Source organism: Micromonas commoda, chromosome 12, assembly GCF_000090985.2.
Source record: "Micromonas commoda chromosome 12, complete sequence".
NCBI lineage: Eukaryota > Viridiplantae > Chlorophyta > Mamiellophyceae > Mamiellales > Mamiellaceae > Micromonas > Micromonas commoda.
In genome coordinates this window covers 163,010-179,525 of record NC_013049.1, presented here as the reverse complement: position 1 = coordinate 179,525, position 16,516 = coordinate 163,010, and the positions used below count along the sequence as shown (strand labels likewise).

Below are 16,516 nucleotides of genomic sequence, written 5' to 3'. Positions count from 1 at the left end.
TGATGAACCGTCGCGTCTTCTCTCAACCGGCGCGTCGGTTCCTTCCCGCGGGCGAGTCCATGATGGACGCGAGCGCCTTCTTCGCCGCGGACGCCAGCGCGCGGCGCGCCGCGTCCGCCTCCGCCTCCGCCACGAGCACCGCCGCCGACTTGCGAAGCGACTTCGAAAACCCGAGCCCGTCCATCGCGACGCGAAACGTCTCCGGGAGGTCCTCGGCTGTAACGGCTGTAACGGCCGTGTTAGCGGCGGCGGACGACGACGACGCGCGGGGGTACCCTCCGATTTGTCCCACCGACGGGGTGCGCGGCGTTCCGTCGTTCAGGCCGTTCGCCGCCGTCCGAGGCGAGACGAAACCGATCCTCGCTCCGGGAGTCGTCGAGGTCCTCGGTTCGAACCCCGGCGTCGTCGTGTTGCCTCCTCCATCTGTACCACCACCTCCACCACCTCCTCCTCCTCCTCCTCTTCCTCCGTCTGCTCCGTCTGCTAGGGAACCCTGTCTCGCGCCCTCGGCGGCGTCCAGTCGCAGGCACGCGATGGCCGACTCCACGGTGGGTCGCACCAGCCTCTGCGTCATGACGCACCCCTGCTTGAGCGCCTCCGTCTTGGCGCGCAGCGTTCGGAGCTCCTCGAGCACCGCGCGAAGTTGCGCGGGCGACACCGCCCGTCGCCTGAGCGCCTCGAGCTCCGCCTCGAGCGCGTTCGCGCGTAACTCCGCGGCGATTTCCAGCGCCGCCACAGCCTTTGCCTCCTCAGCCTCGTACGCGGCGGCGAGGTCGTCGACGTTTTGGGAATCATCCCCGCCGTTCGCGAGCCCGTTCGCGCCGTTCGCGGTGAGCAGCGCCGCCCTCGTGTCCGCCGCGTCCGCCGCGGCGCGGGCGCGCGCCAGCTCGGCGACGAGCGACGCCCTCTCGGCCCGCCACGCGCCTCGCTCCTCGTCGTCGGAATTTACGTCGTCGACGTTTCGGCGGGATTCGTCACGCCGCTCCCCGCCCGAATCGCGCGTCGTCCCCGAGGGTGCCGACTCCCCGTCCCCGCCTCCCTGCGACCCGTCCCCGCCTCCCCGTGCCCCGTCCCCGTCGTCTCCGCGCTCCGAGTACTTGGCGACGATCGCCTCGACGATCTCGTTGGCTCCGACGACGATTGTATCGCCGTCACGGTGGTACCCCCGCTCGATGGCGGCGGCCACCTCCTCCTCCATGGCGTCGCGGAGCAACTCGCGAAGCGGGTCGTCGTGCGCGGAATCGTCGCCAGCCGTTTCGCCCCCAGCCGTTTCGTCCGACGGTTGTCCGGTTCGTCGCGCGTCCGTCGAGAAACGGGTCGTCGCGGCGAGGAGCGCGTGAAGCGCCGTTCCCGGCGCCGACGACGCCGCAACCTCCGCGGCGAGCGCCCTCGGGTCGTGGTGTCCGCCACCCGAGGGAGGGATCGAACCCGCGACGTCGGAACGCGCGCGAGCCGCCGCGAGCGCGCCCAGGGAGTGGGCAGAGTCCACGCCCGCGTCCTCCCCGGCGGTGTGAACCGAATGAACGGAATGAATGATGTGCGCTCGCTCCGCCGCCCAGCGAAGCTTGGCCGCCGCGTGCGCCACGTGCATCTTCCGCGTCAGTTCCTTCGCCGCCTTGAGCTCTGACCGCACCTCGTTCACCGCGTGGGCGTTGGCGGCGCCCCACTGCGCCTCCCGCGACTCGATGGCGTCGTTGACGTGCGCCTCGAATTTCTCAGCCTCGCGTCGCAGTTCCTCGCGGGATTGGCGCTCGGCGTCCGCGGTCGTCCGCGCCTCCGCCAGGGACGCGTTCAGTTCGACGATTCGCGCCTCGAGCTGCGCGTTCTGTTCCTGCAGCTGCGTGATCTTCGCCTTCTGCGCGCTCGACATGGCGCGCTGCATCCGGAGCATTCCGCCCATCGCCTCTTCGCTCTTCCGCGCGTCCGCCCTCGCGCTCTCCAGCTCCGCCTCGAGGGAGATCGACCTGGACCGCGCGGCGGCGAGCTCGACGGAGGATGGATTCTCCGCCATCGTCATGGCCTCGGCGAGCTCGGCCTCGAGCTGAATCACGCGGCTGCGAAGCGCGGCGGACTCGATCGGGGAGGCGGGATCTCCTCCGTCGGCGATTGTATCTTTCAAAGGCACGGTCGCGCCGTCGGAATCGCGCGCGGGGCTGGCCTTCGCCGACGGGGTTTTCGACGGTACCGACCGCGGTTCGTCGGTGGACGCGTCGTCCATGGCGATGGTCCCCTTGGGAGGATCGCCGCCGACGCCGTCCGTGCCCAAGGGAGGCATCCTGTGACCGCTGCCGTGCATGAATTCCGCCCAAATTTAGGTCCGAGCAAGGCGCCCCTCGGACTCTCCCGCGGAAAACGCGTTGTCGACTCCGCGCTCATTCCGACGAGCGCCCCGCGCCCGCTCGCGCCCGCCGCACCGCCCGGTTTCGTTCGAATCATCGTCGCCATGAGCGCCTCACCCGTCGCGGCGGCTCCACCGGCGCGCGCTCGTCTCCTCGCGCGCCGCGGCGCGTCACGCCCCGCGGACCCACCACCTCGGAGGCTTCCGTCGAGATTCACGCGCGTCGTCACCGCTGCGAGCGGCGGGGAATCCGTCCCGGGCGCGCCGGGATTGCGCGCGATCTGGTCCATCGACGCCAGGTGAGACCCGAACGAACCCTCGCCCCGCGACGTCGCGCGAACCGTCGCCCTCCCCCGGAGCGTCCGCCTCCTCGTCCTCGTCCTCGTCCTCGTCGTCCCCATCCTCCCAACAGAATCCCCCCCCTAATAACCAAATCCTTCCCAAATCAATCCTTCCCGGCGCAGGTACGGTCACAAGGCCAACGCGCTCGAGATGCTCGGCGAATGGGTCCACACCGTCGGCGTCGCCGCCGGCCTGGACCCCGCCGACGTCTCCCTCGTCACCGGCGCCGTCGGGGTGCCGGAGTCTAACATCCAGATGGAGATCCGCGGCTTCGCGAACGTGGCGGACATCGACGCGTTTTTCGCACGCATCCCGGGGGGCGACCACCGCCGTTGGGGGGAGCGATTCGCGCCGCACGTCGTCGACGGATCGCCGGTGTGGCGCATCGTACGGTGCGTCCCGGTACGACCGCCGCTTAACACGACGACGACGGGAGGAGGAGGAGACACCACCGAGCGCGTCGTCGCGGCGTCGGGCGGCGGCTCCGGGCTCGTCATCGTCGACGAGGACGCCGACGGGCTCGACGCCGCGGGCGTCATCGCGAGGGCGCTCGCGGACTCTTCCGGGTCTCGCGTTTCGTCGTCGTTCGAGACGCAAGAGCCGCGGGTTCGACCGAGGGCGCCGCGCAGGGCGTCCGGGGCGGCGTTCGTGGGGGTGGAGACGTACGAGGCTGACGCGTTTGGAGACGCTCCGGCCGGAGCGTTGGTGTTTCCAAAAACCAAAAACCAAAAAACCAAAAAAGACGAGGCGATGGATGATGAGGCGGATGATGATGAGGCGGAGGCGGCCGGGGATTGGGGCGAGGAGGGTGGGATAGACCTGAGCGAGTACCCGCCCGGGAGTAAGGTGGTGAGGGACTGGAAAGGGGATCCCATGGTCATCACGCCGGGCGACAAGCTTCCGTTTGTCTCTTGAGTTTTAACAACGTTTCGAGTAACACTTACGAGTCGTCGGGTCATCGATCACCACGGCAACTCCTCTCCCCGCCAGTTCAGGAACTTGCCGCTGTCCTCGGGTTTGAGCCCGGCGATGAGCGCGACGATCCCGGCGGCGCTATCCTCCGGTTCGAGCGGCGGTGCAGGGGTTGTCACCGTGCCCCCTCGCCTGCCCATGTCGGTGTTCATCCATCCGGGATCTACGGCGACCACTTTAACATCCTTAGTCTCGTCCTTCGCCTTGAACTGCGCCGCGGCGCACACCGTCATCATGTTCAGCGCCGCCTTCGTCGTGCGGTAGACGACGTCCTGCGTCGTTGCGGACGACGCGCCGAGGCCGGCCATCACCCGCCCGATGCTCCCCATCCGCCCCGACACGTTCACGACGACGGCGTCGCGGGCGAGGTGCGGGAGCGCCGCTTCCAGGACCCGCATCGCGCCAAAGACGTTCGTCTCGAACGAGCGCGTCCAGGCGCGGTAATCGACGTTTCCGACGGCGCACTCGCGTCCGATGCACACCGCGGCGTTGTTTATGAGCACGTCCACCGGCCCGTGCTTCGCGAGCACGATTCCCAACGCGTCCGAGGCGTCCGCTTTCGACACGTCGATGCCGCGAGTTCGCTCAAAACCTTCAGGACCGTCAATGACGTCCGTGTGCTGCCGGTGGACCGCGACGACCCGCCACCGCGGCGCATATTTTTCCTCTTTGACCCTATCGTCGATGTACGCGCGCGCCAGCTCGAGGCCCAACCCCCGACTCGCGCCCGTCACCACCACCGTCTTCATGCCGGGTGACGGGTGCCAACAGTGGTCAGGTGCGTGCCAGCGCCCCTGAACAGGGCACTAGCGCTGCAGTGACTTGAGGCCGCGCGTGTGATCTGTGCAGACTGCTGTTTTAGCGGCTGGACCTTTTCAAATCGGGCGCATCGATCGGGGGCGCTCGGACGATGCGGGTCGACGTCGGCCGATACTCGGTCGACCCGCGCGACGTCGCGGGGGTCACGCGCGGCGCGGGCGCGCGCGGTCTCGAGCTCACCGTGCACATCTTCCCGCCCAAGAAGGTCCGCGATCAAATCCAATCCAATCGCCAAATCCGCGCTCTCCGCGTCCCACCAAACATCCGCCCGTCCGCCCCGAAGGTTCGCCCGCGTCCTGACCGATCCCTCACCGATAATCCGCAGGGTCTGTTCGGCGGCGGTAAACGAAGCGGCGATCTCCGCAGACCCGTCACGCTCTCCTTCAACAGCGAGGCGGAGCTCTTCACCGCGCGGCGCGACATCCTGCGCCGGTGCATGCCCCACGGCAACCTCTGGGGCTGGGGAGAGACGGGCCGCCGCGACTCCGTCTCAGGGGCGGTCGCCGCCGACGCCGCACCCGAGCCGTCCAAGGCGGGCAGGCTCCTGGTGCTGGTGAACCCGGCCGCGGGGAAAGGAAGGGGCGTCGCCGCCTACGAGCGGGACGTCGCGCCCGTGCTGGCGGCGTTGAGCGGATGCGGCGTCGTCGTCGAGATGCGCGTCACCGCGCTGCGAGGCGAGGCGATGAAGATCGCGAACGCCCTCGACCTCGACGCGTACAGGGCGGTGGTGTGCGTGGGGGGAGACGGCACACTCGCGGAGGTGTTCAACGGCCTCATGACTCGCCCGGACGCCGCACGAGCGCAGTCCTTCCCCGTCGGCGTCGTCCCCGCGGGGTCCGGTAACGCGGTGGCCAAATCCCTCACGCACCGAGTCGCGCAGCCGTGCGACAATTGCACAGCCGCGCTCGCAATCGCGCGAGGGCACCTCGTCTCGCTCGATCGCGCCGAGTTCAGGGCGGAGGAGGCCGAGGACATAGAGGTCAAGGAGGATGGGGCGACTAAGGTAGACGCGTCGCCGGGGTCCCCGCGTCACCAGGCGAGGAGCGAGAGGCTGCCCATCGCGATGCACGCGCTGCTGTCGCTGTCTTGGGGTTTTTTTTCAGACGTGGACATCGAGAGCGAGCGGTGGAGGTTTCTCGGCGGCGCTCGGTTCACGGTGGGCGCCATCGTCCGCGTGCTCTTCATGCGACGGTACGACGCGAGGATTCGGTTCAGGCCGCTCGGCGCCGAGGACGCCGCCGACGCCGCGTTTTTCCTCGAAGACGGATCCAGCGACGATGAAGAAGATGATGGCGCGTTTTACAACAAGTTCGACATCAGCCGGAGTCGAAAGCGAAAAGGGTCGACGTACAACGTCAGCGGCGCGCACAGGATGGGTAACCCGCACGACTCCAGGGTTGCGAAGCGCGCGGCGAAGGCGGCGGCGCGGGGCGCCACCGCCGGCGTCGAGATGCCCGACAGGCCGGGATGGCGCGAAATCGCGGGCGACGACGTGCAAGGCGTGTGGGCTCTCAACCTGCCGTGGGCCGCGGAGGACATGTTCGCCGCCCCCGCCGCGCAGTGCTCCGACGGCGCCTTCGACCTGCTCGTGTTCAAGGGCCACTCGCGTCTGTCCCTGCTGCTCAACCTGCTCAAGCTCGACGCCGGGAGGCACGTGCCGCATTCACGGGTCACCTACGTCAAGGCGTCCGAGTTGGAAGTCGTCCCCGGCGCGTCGTCCACGGGACAGGGCGGATACATCGCGGTGGACGGGGAGCTGGTGGCGCGCGCGAGAGAGGTGAACGCGGGCGGGGCGGGCGGCGGCGGCGGCGGCGGCGGGGGTGGGGGCGGGGGGGGAACTTCGGCGGTGCGCATGGTGACCGAGGTTGACCGGAACTGGCGAGTGCCTTACGGGCCGATGAGCCTTCGGGTGGTGCGGGGCAGCGCGAGGGTGTTTGGGTCTTCGCGCGGTGGCGGCGAGGAGGTTTAATAAATAAACATCGAATCACGAGGTTTTCGCGAGAAGACGAGGGTGCTTTACGTTTGCCGATATTTTCTATTTGCGTTTACGAGTCCCCGTATGGGTTTCGTGACTGGTTTCGTGACTGGACCGGAGCCCGAGCGCGTCCCATCGAAGGGCTGGCTTGGATCTGGATGGGCTGTGTGGCTCGGCGGCGTTCCACCCATTGACACCCGCCACCGACGGGCACGATAGGCAACAAGGGAGAGAAGATGTCCGAACCCGCCGCGGCTGTCGAGGCGCCCGCGCCCGAGACCCCCGCGACCTCGGTCGCGGACGAGCCCGCCGCCGAGGGCGGCGCCGAGGGCCAGTCCAAGAAGGCCGCCAAGAAGGTGCGTCGGGAACGATCCAGCATGCGTCGTCGTCTCGCAGCCCCGCTCGCAGCCCCGATCGCCGCGCGGAATCGGCGCGAGATCCGGCGTCGCGCGGCCGGGGCGTGACCTGAACGCGGGACCGCGCGGCTCATCTCGACGTCATCGAGCGTCCGCCGCCGCCGCGCGCGGGCTCTCGGAGACGCGACGATCCGCACGCGCGTCCCGCGCGTCCGCCGCCGCCGCGCCCGGAACGACGCGTGAGACGAAAAGATCCCGTCGCACGCGCCGGAACGCGCGACACGTTCCGGCACCCTCCCGCCGCCCTCTTCCGTCACCGCCCTCCCGCGCCGCGCACCTGCTCCCGCACCCGTGACCCTGACCCGTCCCGCCCCACTTCCACGATCCGCGCAGGCTGCGAAGGAAGCGGAGAAGGCTGCGCTCAAAGCGAAGAAAGCCGCCGAGGTTGCCGCTCGCGAAGCCGCCGCGCAGGGCGGTCCCGATCCCCTCGCGCACAAGTACGGCGACGCCCCGCTCGTGCAGTCGCAGGCCCGCTCCGGTAAGGTCTGGACCCACGTCAAGGACGTCACCGCGTCCAGCTGGCAGTACCGCACCGTGTTACTCCGCGGACGCGTGCACGCGGTTCGCGGAAAAGGCAAGTCCGCGTTCCTCGTGCTTCGACAGCAGACGGCGACGATCCAGGTCACCTTCTTCGTCGACGACGTCAACGTGTCCAAGGGGATGGTCAAGTGGGTCTCGAACCTCACGAAGGAGTCCGTCGTGGACATCCAAGGACTCGTCATGGCCCCCGAGAGCGGTAAGGTGGAGTCGTGCACGCAGCAGGACGTCGAGCTCGTCGCGCAGTCGATCTATTGCGTCTCTCGGTCGGAGCCGAGGTTGCCGTTCGAGATCGACGACGCGTCCCGCCCGGAGACGGACTTCGACAAGGAGGACACCACGTACGTCCGAGTGGGCCAGGACACGCGGTTGAACCACCGCGTGATCGACCTCAGGACCCCCGCGAACCAGGCCATCTTCCGCATCCAATCCGCCGTGTGCGAACTCTTCCGCGACGCGCTGCGAGCGCAGGATTTCGTCGAGATTCACACCCCGAAGCTCATCGGAGGCGCGTCGGAGGGCGGCGCGAGCGTGTTCAAGCTCGACTACATGGGCCAGCCCGCGTGCCTCGCGCAGTCCCCGCAGCTGTACAAGCAGATGGCGGTGGAGTCGGACCTGGAGCGGGTGTTCGAGATTGGTCCCGTGTTTCGCGCTGAAAATTCCAACACCCACCGCCACCTGTGCGAGTTCACCGGACTGGACATGGAGATGGCCATCAAGGAGCACTACTTCGAGGTGCTCGACGTCTTGGACAACCTGTTCCTGCACATGTTCGACGGCCTGAACGAACGGTTCAAACACGAGCTCCAAGTCGTGTCCCAGCAGTTCCCGTATGAGCCCCTCAAGTACCTTCGACCGACGCTTCGCTTGGAGTTTCCGCAAGGTATCGCGATGTTGAAAGAGGCCGGCGTCGAGGGCGTGGACCCGCTCGGGGACCTCAGCACCGAGCACGAGCGCATCCTCGGGCAGCTCGTCAAGGAAAAGTACGACACCGACTTTTACATGCTCACCAAGTACCCCGCCGCGGCGAGGCCGTTTTACACGATGCCGGACCCGGCCGACCCGGATTACTCCAACTCCTACGACATCTTCATCCGCGGCGAGGAGATCATCTCCGGCGCGCAGCGCATCCACGACCCGGCGTTGCTCACCAAGCGGGCGGTGGAGTGCGGCATCGAGGTGGACACGATCCAGGCGTACATCGACGCGTTCAAGTACGGCGCGTTGCCGCACGGCGGGTGCGGCGTCGGGCTCGAGCGAGTCGTGATGCTGTTTTTAAACCTGGGGAACATCCGCAAGACGAGCATGTTCCCCCGCGACCCGAGGAGGCTGGCGCCTTGAGTGTGTTTTGAGGAGGCTCGCGGCGCCACGCACAGGAGGGAGATCGAGATGGATGTGAAGGGCAAAAAATAGAGGGGAACGAAGGATGGGGAAAGGAAGGATCGGAGAGGGAGACACAAGTCGGGGAAACTCTCACGACGAAAAACGCCCAATCGAAAACGACGGCTAACAAGACTCATCCCGAAATCATCACGTCGTCCCCGTCCCCGCTCGCGGCCCCTCCTCTATCCTCGGCACCCGACGGTTGTGTATCGTACTTGAACACCCGCCACGCGGACGCGAGCCGCTCCCGCTCCAATCGCGCCGTCTCATCCTCCTTTAACGCATCCCTGGCCCTCGTCGCGTCATCCTTCGCCGCCGCCTCCTCCCTCCACCGCGCCGCCTCCATCTGCGTCTTGGACGCGCCGCCGTCCGCGCGCGTGGTAATCCGCGGCGGCGCCAGGTTCTTCATGTACTCCACCGTGTTGCGCGTGTGTTCCGCGCGGAGGTCTTCGGGCATGACGGCGTCCAGCGGTGCCATCGCGGGCGGGCGGTTGGGAGGGTGCCCCCCGGGGTGGGGTTTGGGCGCGGGACGCGCGTGGGACGGGATCTTGGACGACGCGACGTGGCGCGCGGCGGACCCCGCGCGATCGTCGCCTGCCCGGGCGTTCATTCGCCCGTTCGTTCGCCCGTCGTTTTCGCTCGCCCACCCCCCGGCGCTCTCCAATCGCGTCTCCGTTTTCGCTACCCTAAAAATCGACTCCCGTTCCCCCCGCGACGCCTACTGGGCCTTCCCCGCGGGCGGCACCGCGCCCTCCCCTTCCACGCCGCGATCGAACACGTTGGTGCTGCACTGATCGCAGTACACGTGCGGCTTCTTCACCTTGCCGCAGTCCGCGCACCGAACAGCCTCGCCGACGAACCTGATCCGCTTGAACTGGTTCCGCTTCCCTTTTCTCGACGGCGTCACCTTGCGCTTGGGGACCGCGGTGAGCTCCATCTCGCCGCCGCCCCGGCCGAACGGCCCGTGTTCGACGTTCACGTCCCATCGCGTCACGCCCGTCTCGGGAATCGCGGGGCGCTGATGCGGGCGGGCGGCCTCGACGATTCGGGCGGGTCCGACGGGGGGACGCGTCGAGACGTACCCCGGGGCGCCGCCCACGCTGCCCATGGATCCGACGACCCAGCAGCTCATCCATCGACGGGCGCCGAAACCGGCGCCGGCGGCGGCGGCGGCGTCGCGCGACGCGGGGCAGCCGAGCGACGCCGCGGAGGACGCGCGCGGGACATCGGCGAGCGCCGCGCGAGCGGCCGTGAACGCGCACCTCCGAAACATGTGCAGACGCGGTGAGCAGCGGCACGCGCGATCGCGCAGTGACGACGCAGTGGTCTACCGTGTTCCCAGACACCGCCAACATGTTGCGTTGGGAAAAAAGATGCCACGACGACCCACGGCGTCGCGGCGCCGTCTCTCGTCTACCTCTCACATCAATCTCTCTCTATCTCTACATACGCGTCGACTCTCATCTCTCCAGACGCGTCTATTCGTCCATCGTCGAAACGTCGTATACGTAACCACCCGCTCCCCAGAGACCGCTCACAGGTACGAGCTGCTCACCTCTTCCAGCGTGATCGTCAGCGCTAATCGAGCGTTTGGCGGCACGCGGGTCCCGTCGCTCAACACCACTCCCCTCTCGCCAAAGCCCGCCTCGGGCGGCGCCAGCACCTTCCGAACCCCGCCGCGTTTCATGGTCCGCACGCCCTCTTCCAGCGCGGGACACACCGGCGCGATGAGCGGCTTTCTTTCGAACGTGAACGCGATTGGTCGTTTGGTTTTTTTGGTATCCACGTACACGTCCCCGGTGTCGGCGTTGGCGATGACGACGTTGACGCCGGTGAAGTCTCCTCGTTTGGGCGTCGCGCCCCCGCCCACCCTGGAGTCGGATGCGACGAGGCCGAGTTCCGGCGGACCGAGCGGAAACTCCTCGTTCGTGCCCTCGCCCTCGCGTAGGTTCTCGAGCACCGCGCGGAGGATCTCGCCCCCTTCCACCGACGCGAGGAGCGCGACGAATCCCAGGCCGCCGACGATGCCGAAGCGTCGGGTGAGCCATCGCGACGCGGTCGCGGCGGGGTCGTACAGGTTGACCCCCGACCCCGGTAGCGGCTTCTTATCGCCGGTCGGTTTGGACCCGCCCGGCACGGAGGACTCCTTGAACTCCACGAAGGATGATGCGTCGTTCACCGACGATGCGTCCTCGTCGTCTCCGGACGACGCGCGGAAGGTGCGGACGGGGCGACGACGACGACGGAGGAGGCGGACGCTCGCCGGGTGGGGCGCGTTCATCGACGCACGGGATGAGACGCGCGTCGCGGCGCGGGGAGCGATGGTGACTGACATCGGGACGACGCTCATGGCGCGCGCGAGGGTGACGCGCGGGGGAGGTTCGTCATCGGATAGAGTCAGTCGTCGTCGCGCGATGTCCGACCAGTCTCGCATGGTTGCAACCGGCCAAACGTTCGAACACATAACGTCATTGCTTCTGCCATTTGTGTATTCCACCGGAGGCACGGTCAGTAGACCGATCTTTCCAAAAATGAGTGAACATTCTCCCTGAACGTCACCGTTTACCCCCCCTCCACGTGTTTCGTGCGTTTCTCATCGGGACTTTGTTTGGATCTATTTCGGGTTTGAATCGGGTAAAATATCGGGCACGTCAGCCGTGACGTGTCGAACTCGAACCCCATTGGCTGAATTCGAGGCGCTCGCGACTATTTTTTTCTTTTTTCCTCCCCACCAACCGGCGGCGATGGGGGCACTTCAGCGCGCGCGCGGTGCACCGTCGGCGTTGTCGCCACCGATCGAGGCACCTCCGCGCGGAACCGGGCGTACGGCTCCCCGTCGCCGACAGTCGCGCGAAACATCCGCGCCGCCGCCGTGCGAGAGTACCGTTTCAGCGCGCACGCCTCCGTTTCGCCTCTTCACGAAAAGCGAACGAAAAGAGGACCGATGGTTGCCGAGAGGCGCGCGACGAGAGCGAGCGCGGGATGCGGGTTTCCCGACGCAAACCCCGTCGTCAAGCTCGAATCGTCGTCGCCGAAGGGTAAGCCGCCGCCGACGCGGGCCAAGACCCAAGCTAAGCCCGCGGCGCCCCCAAAGCTTCCGGCGGCCAAGGCGAACGTCGTCGGGCCGAACGCGTCCCCTCCCCAGTTCCCGTGCTTCGCGAAGGAGGAGGCGGACGACCTCGCGCTGCTCGAGACGGTTCCCGAGGAGGAGGGCGAGGAGGAGGACGAGGAGGAGAAGAAAATGCGCCGCATGATCTCCAACCGCGAGTCCGCGCGACGCAGCCGCCAGCGCAAGCAGGCGCGCCTCTCCGAACTCTCCGCCGCGACGCAGAACCTCTGGCAGGACCGATGCCAAGCGCTGGAAAACGTGAGAATGATGACGCAGCTGCTCGTCAAGGCCAGGGACGAGAACTCGCGTTTAGAGCAGGAATTGGCCGTCTTGGGGCGACACGCGCTGAGCATGACCGACGAGGGCGCGGTTTTGCTCCGAGACCTCGATCAGCACGCGAAGATCGCCTCCGCCAGGCAAGAGGCGTCGCGTGAACTGCGCCGATACGCCAAGAAGCTGTCGCGATCGCCGAGTCCGACGATCGCCGCGAGCATCATGACGGCGGGCGGGTCGGACGCCACGGCCATGACAACGGCGCCGGTGATCGTGGCGGCGCCGACGGCAGTCGCGGCGAGCGGACCCGTGCGCGTTAATCTCGGCGCCGTCTCCTGCCCCGGGGCGTGAGACGCGCATCGCCAAAAAGTCCCTCCCGGGAAAAACCCACCCTGTACCAAACTCACTTACGCTTCCTATTACGTAGACGCTCCCTATTACGCAGCGCGAGGGGCGCCGCCGCGACGGCGTCCGCTTTACATATCGGCTCGCTCTTTTAGTTCACCTCGCGAGTACCCGTGTTGGCCGCTCGCTTGAGAATGTGAATGAAAAGAAGGAAACATCCGCACGTTGACGACAAGACGCGTTAAAAAAACCATTCACGCCGCCGGCACGGCGATTGACACCGTGCCCTCCACCCTCCCGAAGAGCCGCCCGCACCTCGTCAGCGGAACGCTGAACCTCACCGCACCGGAGCTCGCCACCTGCTCGTCCCTTACGTCCCCGGCTCGAATCCCATCCGCGACGATTTTAACCGCTTCGCCCAAACCGACCACGCCGACGCCGGCTACGCACCCGTCGACGCTAATGGTGACAATCGCGTGACACGCGCCCAACGCGTTCACCCTGGAGACGCGCGACCATGTTTGCGGGGACGAAAAGTCGGCACCCCCCGGGGACGGGGACGGGGACATCGTCAGGGCCTCGATGCGAGACGCGAGGGCGTCCTCCGCCGTCTCGTCCAGCGACGTTCTCGCGCCGCCGGGTTCCAATCCTTCCGCGGATGCTTCCACGGATTCTTTTCCCGATCCGACGGGCTCCGACTTGGACCCGCGCGTCGACCGACGCGTGCCGAGTCGCGCGCGCCTCGGCGGCGAACCGCGAGGTTGGCGGTTCGTATCCACCGTCGCGCAGCGCGGCGCGAGTGCGATCGACGGCGTCGCGCCGTCCGCCCACGAAATCTCCAGCTTCGCGCCGAGACGCGTCTTTTTTGTCGACCCGTCCTCCTCGTCGTCCTCGTCGTCGTATTCATCGTCGTCGTATTCATCGTCGGAGAGTTGGCGCGGGGAATCCAGCCCGCGACCTCGCGGTTCGCCGACGACGCGCACGACGGAGGCGCCGGCGGCTCGGTCCGCCGGCGCCTCGGGCGCGACCACCTCGACGCCGCCCTCGCAGGAGACGTGAACCGTCACGGGAAGCGGCGGCGGCGACGAGGTCGAGGTCGAGGTCGGGACGGACGTAACGGACGCGAGGAGGCGACGCAACGCCGCCGCGGCGGCGTCGACGTCGCTCCCCGCCGCGGATGAATCGGGCTCGCCGCCGTCGCCCTGATTGTCCGTCTTGTCCGACGATTTTGCCTTGTCCAATCGAGCGCTCGAGTCGCCGCTGCTCAAGTCCGCCGTCGTCCCTCCTTTCGATCCCCCTCCTCCCCCCTTCTGGAAACCATTCTGGAAACCACGAGCGACGACGCGGAGGCTGTTCACCGCCACCGTCGCCGCCGCGGGGGGCGCCGCCGCGCGCAGTCGGGTCGTCGTCGTCGCCCCCGTCGATCGCGCCCGGCGGACTCGCTCGGGCGTCGTCCGCAGTCGCCCCTCCCACCCGCCCGATCCTCCGCCCCAACCGGAGTCGTCGCCGCATGTCGCATCCTCCACCCCCCTGATCGCCACGTCGAGCGAGGCGTACACCGGCGCGTGGTCGGACGTCGTTAACCCGTGGCACGCCCCGTACGCCTCGACGCGAACGCGATCCGAACCATTCTGGAAACCATTCTGGAAACCGGGGAGCGACCCGAACGTCACCCGGTCGCACCAGCTCGGCACCCGCTTCCTCGAGAAACCCCTGTGCGTCGAGACATCCGATTGGTCTTCGCGCGACGGTGGAGTCGAACCGCCAACCTCCGGATTCGCCTTCGCGTCGCCTTTCCTCTCTGTCGACGAGTCGAGCTTAAACGTGGGGCGAAACGCGAGCGCGCCCTCGCGAAAGCCGTGCAGCACCACCCCTCTTCGAATCTCCCTCGACAGCTGATCGCCCGCGCGCAGGCTCGCCCAATCCGACGCATCGCACAAACCGGCCACCGCGCGCCATCCCTCGACCCACGCCGCCGAGTTGAACGCGTCGTTGTGACGGTCGGCGTGACGGTCGTCTGCGCCGGGCCCGCCCCGGACGGGCGTCGCCGCGCCGCTCGGGGTGGCGGCGGAGGATCCCGCCGCGCTGGACCCCGGGTTGGCGGACGACCCCGGAATCGAACCGCCGTCCTCGCCGTCCCCGGCTGTCCCCGCTCCCCCCTTACCGCTCGGCGACGTCGCCTGGAACGCGGAGGCGACAGCCTTCTTCTTGGCGCTCTTGGCGGCGAGGCCCGCGACGGCGGCGGCGATTGAGCCGGAGGGCGCGTCGTTGCTCCGTTTCCACATTGCGCCCCACTCGCGATGCACGACGGCGCCCGGGTCGATCCGGTAGTTCAGGTCCCCGAACACGAACACGTGGCCGGTGCACGCCAGGAGCTCCCGAGCGGGCTCCTTCGCGAAGACGCGCGAGGGAGGGAGCTTTTTGTCATCGCCGGAGCCGGAGACGACGCCAGTCGTCGCGTCCCCAGCGCGGGAGTTGAGCGCCTTCCCCGGAGCGAGCACCTTCCCCGACGCGCTCTGCAGCTTCTCGATGCCCTCCCTCGCGCGCCTCATCGCCGGCGACGCCGTGACCGTCGCGCCAGCTTCCTGCAGGAAATCTCCAGCCTTGCGGGAGAGCTGCCGGGCGATGCGAATGGGAGTCTCGGCGGATGAAGCGGATGAAGCGTTGTTCGGAGTCTCCTCGCCGGGGAGCGCCGATCTCGCCGTCATCGACCGCGTCGTCGGCGACCGACCGCCGCCGAAAGTTTCCGGCCCGGCGCTCCTGGTGGGGATCGAACCCTCGACGTCCGCGTCCGCGTCCGCGTCCCCTGTACCCGCCGCGCCGACTCCGCCGGTTCCTCCGCCAGTTCCGTCTTCTCCGTACTCGAATCGCGTCTCCTCGCGCTCCCGTCCTCCCCGTCCACCCCCGCCGCCGCGGACATCGCCCGCGTCGTCACCGTCCCTGCCCGCCGACGGCCGGCTGGACCCCCCGTCCACATCCACGCCGTTGCCGCCCTCCCCGAGCCGACGCACGAGGCTTCCGTCCCAGCACCCCGCGAGGATCCTGGCGAGCGACTCGTTTCGTGAGCGGACGTGCTTCTCCCCTTCGTGAGCCGACAGGTGCGTCGCCACGAACGCCATGCTCTCCCGGCCGTGCGCCAGCTCGATCCTCACCATCAGCCCACCCTTGTTCCCGACGGTCCCGCCGAGGATCCCCGTGGCTTGGTACCCGACCCTGGTCTCGGTGACGAGGTCCGCGACGTCGCGACGAGCGAGGACGATTAAACGCATCTGCAGCAGCACCGCCGTCTGTACCGTGACGTATTCCGGCCCCACCGCGGCTTTGACGAGGTCGAACCAGTGATCGCGAACCTTTAGCTCCTCCGCCACCTTGGCGGAGGAGTAGTAGCCCGCGGCGGCGCCGGCGACGGCGCCGATGGGCGCGAGGGGTCCCGCGGCGACGGCTCCCGCGAGCGCGCCAGCCACCGCGCCGGAGAAGCGCGTCATCTTGCTCCTCGTCATCCGCCAGCCGACGCCGCGGGACTTGCCCTCGGTCCCGCGCGACGGTGGAGTCGAACCGCCAACCTCCGGATTCGCCGTCGAGTCGCCCTTCCTCTCCGACAGCTCCGCGGTGACGTCCTTCGGCGAGAGGTTGTGCTTGGAGTGCGGGTACGAAGCCTCCTGCGCGGCGACGGCGACGATGGCGTGGCCGCGCGCGGGCGCGAGCCACGCCTTCGCGGCGTCCATCCGCGGCGCGGTGTTGCCCACGTTCCACGTCCCGATGTACACCGACATCCTGTGCGCGGGGGATCGGTTCGTCTCCTCCGTCTCCCGCGCGTCGTCGGCGGGTCCAGATCTCGCGCTCGCATCTCTCGACTCGGTCGTCACGGGGGCGCACGCGAGCGCGTTGGCGATGCGCGCGTTCCCGAGCCGAGACGCGGGCGATCGCGGGGACCGGTCGAGCGGCGATGTTCGCCTCGACGACCCGTCGTCGTCGTCGCCCATGGCGCCGTCTCCAACCCCGCTCGC

General features: G+C 68.1%; 10 protein-coding genes across 10 annotated transcripts; 3 read left to right on the top strand and 7 right to left on the bottom strand.

The window, feature by feature from the left end:
- Positions 1–22: 22 nt before the first annotated feature.
- Positions 23–2,296, bottom strand: MICPUN_63263 (predicted protein; the record flags this gene model as incomplete). Its single annotated transcript, XM_002508911.1, has 1 exon — positions 23–2,296. The coding sequence occupies one exon, from the start codon at positions 2,294–2,296 to the stop codon at positions 23–25; it is 2,274 nt and encodes a 757-aa protein (XP_002508957.1).
- Positions 2,297–2,808: 512 nt separating this feature from the next.
- Positions 2,809–3,561, bottom strand: MICPUN_63264 (predicted protein; the record flags this gene model as incomplete). Its single annotated transcript, XM_002508910.1, has 1 exon — positions 2,809–3,561. One exon carries the CDS (start codon positions 3,559–3,561, stop codon positions 2,809–2,811), a length of 753 nt encoding a protein of 250 aa, XP_002508956.1.
- Positions 3,562–3,642: 81 nt separating this feature from the next.
- Positions 3,643–4,401, bottom strand: MICPUN_63265 (predicted protein; the record flags this gene model as incomplete). Its single annotated transcript, XM_002508909.1, has 1 exon — positions 3,643–4,401. One exon carries the CDS (start codon positions 4,399–4,401, stop codon positions 3,643–3,645), a length of 759 nt encoding a protein of 252 aa, XP_002508955.1.
- A 506-nt stretch (positions 4,402–4,907) lies between these two features.
- Positions 4,908–6,440, top strand: MICPUN_87107 (D-erythro-sphingosine kinase; the record flags this gene model as incomplete). The annotated part of the gene is made up of 3 exons (XM_002509157.1): positions 4,908–5,419; positions 5,513–5,818; positions 5,933–6,440. The coding sequence occupies 3 exons, from the start codon at positions 4,908–4,910 to the stop codon at positions 6,438–6,440; spliced, it is 1,326 nt and encodes a 441-aa protein (XP_002509203.1).
- A 1,082-nt stretch (positions 6,441–7,522) lies between these two features.
- Positions 7,523–8,740, top strand: MICPUN_98184 (predicted protein; the record flags this gene model as incomplete). Its single annotated transcript, XM_002509156.1, has 1 exon — positions 7,523–8,740. One exon carries the CDS (start codon positions 7,523–7,525, stop codon positions 8,738–8,740), a length of 1,218 nt encoding a protein of 405 aa, XP_002509202.1.
- A 175-nt stretch (positions 8,741–8,915) lies between these two features.
- Positions 8,916–9,260, bottom strand: MICPUN_63268 (predicted protein; the record flags this gene model as incomplete). Its single annotated transcript, XM_002508908.1, has 1 exon — positions 8,916–9,260. The coding sequence occupies one exon, from the start codon at positions 9,258–9,260 to the stop codon at positions 8,916–8,918; it is 345 nt and encodes a 114-aa protein (XP_002508954.1).
- A 240-nt stretch (positions 9,261–9,500) lies between these two features.
- On the bottom strand, positions 9,501–10,055 carry MICPUN_103571 (predicted protein; the record flags this gene model as incomplete). Its single annotated transcript, XM_002508907.1, has 1 exon — positions 9,501–10,055. The coding sequence occupies one exon, from the start codon at positions 10,053–10,055 to the stop codon at positions 9,501–9,503; it is 555 nt and encodes a 184-aa protein (XP_002508953.1).
- Positions 10,056–10,192: 137 nt separating this feature from the next.
- Positions 10,193–11,126, bottom strand: MICPUN_109306 (predicted protein). The gene has a single exon (XM_002508906.1). The coding sequence runs from the start codon at positions 11,061–11,063 to the stop codon at positions 10,317–10,319; it is 747 nt and encodes a 248-aa protein (XP_002508952.1). The 5' UTR covers positions 11,064–11,126; the 3' UTR covers positions 10,193–10,316.
- A 600-nt stretch (positions 11,127–11,726) lies between these two features.
- MICPUN_103573 (predicted protein) lies at positions 11,727–12,515 on the top strand (the record flags this gene model as incomplete). Its single annotated transcript, XM_002509155.1, has 1 exon — positions 11,727–12,515. One exon carries the CDS (start codon positions 11,727–11,729, stop codon positions 12,513–12,515), a length of 789 nt encoding a protein of 262 aa, XP_002509201.1.
- A 248-nt stretch (positions 12,516–12,763) lies between these two features.
- On the bottom strand, positions 12,764–16,492 carry MICPUN_63272 (predicted protein; the record flags this gene model as incomplete). The annotated part of the gene is made up of 1 exon (XM_002508905.1): positions 12,764–16,492. One exon carries the CDS (start codon positions 16,490–16,492, stop codon positions 12,764–12,766), a length of 3,729 nt encoding a protein of 1,242 aa, XP_002508951.1.
- Positions 16,493–16,516: the final 24 nt, after the last annotated feature.

Coding starts and splice junctions, on each gene's coding strand:
- MICPUN_109306 (XM_002508906.1), bottom strand. CDS start 11,063: ATGAACGCGCCCCACCCGGCGAGCGTCCGCCTCCTCCGTCGTCGTCGT.